The sequence below is a fragment of the Drosophila sulfurigaster genome, unplaced genomic scaffold (assembly GCF_023558435.1).
Source record: "Drosophila sulfurigaster albostrigata strain 15112-1811.04 unplaced genomic scaffold, ASM2355843v2 contig_182_pilon, whole genome shotgun sequence".
Classification (NCBI taxonomy): domain Eukaryota; kingdom Metazoa; phylum Arthropoda; class Insecta; order Diptera; family Drosophilidae; genus Drosophila; species Drosophila sulfurigaster.
The window spans coordinates 242034-250737 of NW_026909662.1; the positions used below are offsets into that span (position 1 = coordinate 242034).

The window sequence follows — 8704 nt, forward strand, 5'->3', positions numbered from 1 at the left end:
GCATCTCTCGTATGACATTTATATTAAGACAATAAAAAAATGATGAACAAAAAACATTAATTTACAATTATTTGTATTGTAAGCATATTTTATTTATCATGATGCCTATTCTTTGCTATATATATATGTATTTATATATAGTCGGTATGTGGGGGTTTCTTTATGGGTTTGTTCTAATTGTTCATACGTTGCCCTCGGCGCCGTCGCCAATACTGCGCAGCGCCTCCACATCCTCCACAACGACATCATCATCATCCTCTACTTGCTGCTGCTTCTCCTCAGCCTCAGCCTCAGCTTCAGCCTCAGCTTCATCATCATCCTCCTCGTCGTCGTCATCGGTTCGCAACTGCAGCTGCAGATGCAATTTCAAACGGGTTGCTAGAATGTTTGCGCATTGCGACAGACGCCACAGCCCAGGGCAAACTCCTCACCAGTCGGGGGATGCATCACATGCAGCGGACACTCGTCTCCAAGCAGCTGCTTGGCCTTCGGTCCGGCGGGACACTGTGGCAACTTATTCTTCGGTATGTTCGTGAGACGCTGAAAGTCATCGTGGCACGTGTCGCAAAAGTGCGTGGTGCCAAAGCAAAGAACACGGCCACCGAGCAGCAGTAGCGACACTTGTACTCGAGGAAATCGGTGCCATGTTTGGGGCACATTTGTGCCCGGGCCACATCCGAGCAGCCGCCACAGACGAGCTCCTCCGGATCGAATTTCTCACCGATCTCAGCATCGCAACGCGCCTCGCCGCCATAGTATGCCTTCTGGCACTTGAAGCACACGTAATACGCATAACGATCCATGGCCAGTTGGGTGACATCTTTGCTATCCGTATCCTTGACCACACCCTCGTACTTAATGCTGTTAGGAATGCGTTCTTTTAGTTACAGTCGATGGCATTGTGTCCGTTGCTTACTTACCGCATGATCGCCTTGCGTTTGACGTCTTGCTTGAGTCCATTGATGGGCTCCAGAATGTCGGCCAGCAATGGATGCTGTATGTCCGCCTTGAAGATGGGGCACAGCGAGAAGCCAAACGTGATACGTGGTCCGCTCCAGCGTTTCTCCAGCACCGCCTTGCAGCCATGAAAGTGAAACACATGACCGCACTCCAACTGCAATTGAAATTCACGATTAGCTGTTGATACTGTTGAACTTTCTCTCTCTTTCGTCTCTGACTTACGTGTATGGAGGGCGCACACGAGAGCGCCTCAACGAAGCAGATCATGCACATGTCATCGGCATCTTGGGTTAGTTTCGGATCGCGCAGCTCCTCGGCCAGCTCATTCTCGCGTGCATGGCACACATGCTGCAGACAGGGCAAGCACTTGCGTTCGCCTGCAACGCCGCCGCAGGCATGACCGCAGGGCTTTGTTTTCAGGCAGGAATTGGCCGCATACTCCTGGCATTGGGCATCGGCGCACACGTTGCCAATCTCCAGCAGACCCGAGTTGCCAGTGAGGCCGCAGAAGCGACACCGTCCGACTGCCTCCTGTGGCCCCGAAATGATCGTGTGGCTGCCATCGCGAAACTCGACCATCGCCTTCAGGGTCTTTGAGTCGGCCAGGGCCAAGAGCCAAAAGAGTTTGGTGCGACCGCACGATTCATGCAGCTCCACGCGTATCGCCTCCTCCTCCTCCTTGCACACCTGCGAAGTAGTATCTAAAAATTATATGCATTCTTCTTTGGGGACTCAACGTTTTACAACTTACCGTGCGCTTATGTGAACGCGTCTTGCGATTCAAGTGCAAAAAGCGATCGCAGTCGCCGCAAAGCGAACCGCAGGTCTCGCATTGTATGATCGCCGCTGTTTCGCCATCGTCGTGATTGCTGCACATGGGACGCGTGTCGCAGAGCTTTGACCATTGGCCCGAGGAGAGTTTCTCGACGTGATCACGCTCCAGCACACAGACACTGGCCAACGCCAGCCACAATGTTGCCGTCTTTGTGCAATGCTCCGGCGTGCGATAGATCTCCTCGAGGCGTGTTAAATTCAACACTGACTCGGCAATGGCCGCCTTGGTGATCTGTGACCACTTCTCGCTCAGCTTGCCCTGCAAAGTAAGACGTGGTATGGTTAATTGCTTGAATTTGAAAACGAGTGAGAAAACTACAGTCGAGTGTGCTCGACTATGATAAGGCTATATTTGGTATATAAATATATTATTACTAAAAAAAATACTAAAATATACCGAAGGATACATATATTTGGTAGCACTACAACATTAATATACCAAAAATATAAAAATTAAATTAACACTATATTTGGAAGAGAAACCGGAGACCGATTTTTCTTTTTCGCAACAAATTCTTTAACTAATAGGTGTTCCGGCCAAAACTCTTTACTGCACATCATGCTAAATTGTTCAGCGGGAACACTTATTTTAAAAGATGAAATCTCCCGTTCATACGAGAAATTAAATTTATCTACTTTAACCCTGGCTTGGGATTTGGACTTAATATAAGCCCGAACATCATCAGATGTCGTATCAGGGGAAAGCCTTGAAACGAAAATCTGCTTAAGAGGCGGCACTCCAATTAATGAATTGCGGACAACAGAGGTAGGAGCTGGAGGCGATTTTTGTATCGTTACAGCACTAACGATCTCAACAGAGGATGGTGATGGTTGAATTTCTTCAACCGTCTCCATCTCAGTCGGCAACAAAATCGAAGCCGGAGCCGGCGACTCCAATCTTAATGACGTAATGTCATGATCTGGAACATCCAGAGCTACCGAAGGTTGAGGGGACGGAGAACTAAACGACATTAATTCCCCAGCAGGTGGTACAGATAAGCATGGAACATCAACTGGGACAGAAAGCTCGATTGGGGTAATCGACAGACGCGTATTGGCCTTTTTACGCTTCGGAGACTCGGTCAAGAGCTTCATACTCTTAAACCCAGAATCTAAAGCAGAAAAGCTATCGGAGAGTTTTTAAAGCCCGCCAATATATCTTTAAAACCAGTTCGCGTCTGCCGTATAAACCCAGCAATATCGCGTTCAGAGTCCCTACAATGTTCACAAGTCCATCTCAATCCAGACTTGGCCGAAATCAAATCAACAATACGGCCGTTAAAGCCAGCACATTTTTCATGTGCAACGTTGTCGCATAACCAGCAACAAACAAAACCCATTTTGGCACCAACTGGCACCCGGCATTTCTTGTTATAGCAGACCAACATGTTGCTAAAACAAAGATTATTAAACCAATTAAAAACAAAAAAAGAAATAAATCAAAATAGGTAAATTATTTGCAAACTAATATGATCTGTACTTACGAAGAGCACAAAAACACAGAGAGTATGCACAGGTCGAGCGAGACGTAAGATAGGTAGGCAACTACAACACCAAGAGAGGGAGAGTTACTATTCTAAAGAGCGTTGAGAGCACAAAGCACAAGCACTGAGAGTAAAGCGCGGGTCGAGCGAGACGCAAGATAGACGATAGCCAACAACAACACCAAGAGAGGGAGAGTTAACTATTGTAACAGCGTTGAGCGCAAAGAATAGCAAGTGAAAAAAGAAGAGCGCGAAAGTAAACAAAAATACAAAAACAAAGTGCAGCGGCAATGAAAACAGAATTGTTTTGCTAACAAAGCAAAGCAAAGTTTGACCACACAATTTGTTGTTATATTTTTAGAAAAATGATAATAATTTACTAAATACACGAAAGCACACAGCGATTTAACGATCAGTAGTTAAATACAAGTGAGAGAGTAAAATTAATGTTATAATAATTGTAAATAAATATGAAATTTAATGAAAAATCACAAATTTAAGAGGGAAGAAAAAACACGTCCGACTGCGAATGCGAGAGCGAGCGAATAAAATACCAAACATTTATAAATATACCGAAAGCAATATTTAGTATTTAAAAATACCAATCCCGAAATTATTATACAAAAATAGCGAAGACTATACAAGTATTTGATATATCAATATAGAACTAACGCGTTAATATACCAAAAATAGTAAAATATACCAAATGATATATTTGATAGTACTACCCCATTAGTATACCGAAAATATTCTTAAGCCATATATGGTATATCAATTTAGTACTACCACATACATAAATACACCAAGAAATACTAAAATATACCAAAAGCTATATTTGATATATCAACATAGTACACCCAAATTAATATACCAAAAGTATATAAATATACCGAAAGCAATATTTAGTATATGAATATACTACTACTGAATTATTATACAAGAAATACCGAAGACTATAACATATTTGGTATATCAATATAGTTTTACATTCAAAATATACTAGATTGTCGGACAGACGGACATATCTACATCGTCTCAGCATAGCTGTAGGTATAATAAAATAACTAAATCAAGTAACTTACGCTTGCCAAATCCCGTATGAGGCCAATGATGCTCTCCGCCTGTTTGGTGGAGATGATACCGTTGAGGAACCAGCGTTGATTCAGATTCCGTTTGGACTCCTTCTTCACGGGCGCCGCATCAAAGCGAAAGGGATCGCTGCCACCGGGCGCCGTTGATGAGGCAGTCGATGAGGCGGTCGCCAATTGCTCCGCTGTTGTGGGACGTGCACGCAACAGTTGCACGGACAGATCCAACGAACTGCAGAGACGCACAAATGCCGGCGTCTTCTCCAGCTGTCCCGACTTCGCTGTTGCCGTTCCGATGTTTCCGCCAGCCGTTGTGTTGCCGCCACTTGGCACCGTCACGCCGCCAGCTGCATTGGCCGACGTTGTCTTTACCTTGACCTGCAACTGCAGTGACTTGGCAATAACGGCCAGGAAAATGTCGAGCAGCCCCAAGCGACTCATGTCAAAGTCGCTGGCACTCTGATGCGCGATGCTGTAGTCCGCCGGTGGCAGCCGCTGCACGCCGAGCAGCTCGGCGAAACTCTCCGGGGTTATTTCGGGAAGTATGCGACGCAACAGCGCCGTCACCTGACGCTGCACTCGATCGCTACCCGTGTGCAGCAAACCGAGCAGATCCGCAGCAGACCGTACTGTTGCGACAGATAGGAGCGACCAACCACGCTGCCGGAGAGCGCCAGCACCATGCTGAGCATCTCAAAGCAATAGGTGTCCGGGGCGCGACTGCGTTCCGAGCTGCTGTCGCTGGAGATGAGCGCTGAAGCGCCAGTGGTCGCTGACTGAGGTGCTGCGGCTGTTTGTTGTGCCGGCTGATGCTTGAGCACATGTGCCAAATTGGCCAGCTCCCAGTCCTCCTTGGCCCGTTGCGCCTCCTTCTTGATGGCGTGCACAATGTGCACAATCACCTGCTTCTGCAGATGCGACAGTTTGCTGCGCGAGAACAGTATGCCGACCATGTGTTCCCGGAGATCAAGTGAGTCCGCCAGCATGGGTTGCCACCACCGTCCAGAACCGAAGAGGAGCCAGCAGCTCCGCCCGCTCCCCCGCCAGTGGCTGTGACCGCATCGTTCACATTGCTGATCAGCTTGCCAAAGACCTGGCCGGTGATGAGACGGAAGACCCGCAGTGTTTCCGCCTCGCAGATTTGCTGTTGAATGCGTGCTGCGTGTGACATGCGCAGATTGGAGCGATGCTCCGCCAGCAACTCTTCGCCAGCAACAGCAGCACCAGCTGCTCCTTGTTGTTGTTGTTGTCCACTTGGCAGTCCCAGCAGCTTGATTTGACGCACCCGCAGTGTGTTCTCCGGTCCGTGGAGCTCGAGGCGAAAATGTGTGGAGCTCTCGTCGCTGATTTTGGCCGCAATCCAAACGCATGCCTTCTGATCCACATCCACTGATTTGATCAGATTGGTATCGCCGAGCGATTGGCCGGCATAAAACACCACATTCAGCACCTTGTTCTGCGGATAGAAATGGAAAGTGAGGTAATGCGTTAAGTGGGCCTAATTATCGATGTATTTCCCATGCTATTGATTTAGGACTGGTACCTAACGTAGTTCTGAATCGGTAATTAGCCCACTACCGCACAGAGCAGTATATTTCAACCATCTCTGGTGAATATGTAGAATGTAGCAACCTCCTGCAGTGTCAATGTACATATATCAGAACCTTGTGGTAATCAACCTATATATGCATCGACCTACTGCAATGTTATCTTTATGGGATATGCTAGTTTGGAGCGCACCTAATGTAGTACAGCGATGTAAGCCAATACGAACCCTTAACACTACTCAAATAGTGCAATAGCTGTAATATATATTTATCAAGCATAATTTTGCGTTTGCCGATCTAGTGAATTACTAACTTATTGCGGCAATGATCTACCGACCGAGCAAGCAACTCATCTAGACAAACTACAATTGCCTGCAGTTCCTTTTATTATGGAGCCTTATTCACTTCAAGAACCATACCGATCTTATACAATTTTTTATTCTGCTGAAAATATCCAAGTGATAAGCAATCTATTGCTGCACTAATTTAGAGCAGAGCCTTGTAGTTTACCTACATTACCGATGCAATATACCGGCAAAGCGGGTTGCTTATTTTGATAAGTTTCGTCCTCCTGCAGTACCATTTAATGTATTACCGATTTAAAGCAATAAGAATGTAATACAGTAATCACCTAAAGCACTTCGACCTTATGCTTTATCATCCCCCTACAGAAAATATCTTATGCAGTTGCAACCTCCCGCAGAACGGATGTAGATCACAACTTTGTGGTTGTTCGATCCTAGCAAGAGCAAGCGAGCTTCTTATCTATGTATTCGTATATAAATAACGGCCACCAATATTTCTTCTGCAAGTACTAACCTTGTTTAACACCGACCCTTGCAGTACCTTCTACGGGTACTAATTCACATCATTAACAAAAAACCAAAAAACTTTAGCAGAGTTTCCCAATCGTGCACTATAAAAAGAGAGTATCGGGGATGCTTCTTCAACTTACCTGAATGTCGCGGCTGTTGTCGATGTGCACGAGCACAAATTTGCAGGCATAGCTAAGCTTGCTCATTGAGAGCTCAATGATCTTGCATTTGTTGCGATCCTCCTCGTCGCTCTCCCAGAACGTCTCTGTCGAATTGTCCGTAAGGGACTCAGCCATGGCGGGACGCGACGAGACCGTCACCTCGAACATGCCAGCCAAATCGGTGTAGCAAATGACTTTGGCACCCGGCACACTGCTCGAGGGGTTGAGCTGATTGCTAGCTGTGGCAATATTATGCTCGGCATCGCAGTGGATCTCGTTACCAGTGGCTGCCAGCATTGTGGACATGGCCATGGCATCGTTCTGCTCATCGGACTTGGACAGGATCTTCGAGATGTTGCCAAACACATGTGAACTATGCAGGAACTGATGATCGGCCTGCCGGAAGCGTATGCCAAAGCATTGAATCGCCACCCGCTGCAGCGGTGATCCCAGCGGCAGATGCAGCGTTAGATCCGCAACCGATTGCAGCAGAATGTGCAGCGATTGAGTGATCAAATGTGCAAAGCGTCCACTGATCTGTGTATACGCAACGGGATGCTCCAATGCCGGTTCGGCCTCCTCGTACTTGCCATCCACCAGCTCAACGCTGCCCAGCGCCAGCGAGCTGACAAACCACCACATCAGATCGTGCAGACAAACGCCTTGGGTGACGCTGCGCAGCAACAATTGAGCGCCTGCAGCGCATAGATTCGGCAGGCGGCGATCCTTAGACTGCGTCGCATTGCACCGCGCAATCGGTCCAGCTCATGCTTCTGGGTCATGAACGCCATCGAGGAATTTGTAAAGCATCAAAAATCAATGCGTTATTAAATTTTACTTCTAACTTAAAAGGAAATGAAAAAAGTAAAATCGCATTAAAAAAACAACAAAATATGCATATGTTCTCGATCGGGAGTTGAACCCTGACCCACAACATGTTGAGCTTGCAAACCACCAGCAGAGCCATCGCGGTCCTTGTGCAAGTGCCATTTAACTGCAAACATATAGAACGCGAGCAATTGTTGTTGTCCTCTTCTGCGAGACTTTCGTCGCGGCAAATCAAAATTGACGTGCGCTAGCTGCTCGTCAGCGAGGCAACTGCACGTTGCAAAACTTCATATGCATACACATACTAATATAGGCGAGCATGTAGATACATACACGCATACATAGAAACGAAAGCAGAGCGCAACGAAATACGCCCGTGCTCATCGCTCCGCATTTGATCTGCGACTGAACTCAACGCTGCGCGCTGCGTTAGAGCTTCGAATTTTCGAATGAGCCAGAAGAGGCTCGGTGTTCGAATCGCAGCGCACGACCCGACTGGGGTCGCAATAATACTGTTTTTGATGATACAAAAAATTGTACTGGGCGAAGCATCTATGTATTGTATGGTTAGTGCTTGGTGTGGATTTGTAGAGTTGGTATGTGATTGATTTTCAAACAGTTGTGCAACTGTTGAGTTAGTAAGCAGTGTGTCCATAATTAGTATCTTTTCTCATACACCCACACACACACACGCACGCGCATACATAAGCATGTATGTGTGTATAAAGCGTAGTACATGTTCCGTTCACAAAACTTGCAGCTGTGCTAGCTTTTGAGTGCAAAATCAAATCGAATGGGGCCTAAATACATAGTATATGTAGTTGGTGTATATACAATGCATAATACCCGTCCTAACACACATACTTACATGTGTAGTTGCATACAAGTATGGTATGGCTTGAGCACTCTTTAATCCCTAAGTGAACAAACAAACTGACTAACAGTAATAAAGACAAAGAAGCAGAGAAGAGCAGAATACTACTAGAA

At 46.4% G+C, this 8704-nt stretch overlaps 1 protein-coding gene across 1 annotated transcript; it reads right to left on the minus strand.

The window, feature by feature from the left end:
• Positions 1-363: 363 nt before the first annotated feature.
• Positions 364-7566, minus strand: LOC133849676 (E3 ubiquitin-protein ligase highwire-like). The gene is given in 9 exon segments (XM_062285798.1): positions 364-590; positions 593-861; positions 921-1114; positions 1183-1647; positions 1712-2053; positions 4361-4983; positions 4986-5352; positions 5355-5822; positions 6869-7566. Coding segments are annotated over 9 exon segments (3603 nt in total). The 5' UTR covers positions 7532-7566; the 3' UTR covers positions 364-378.
• Between the last annotated feature and the right edge of the window lie 1138 nt (positions 7567-8704).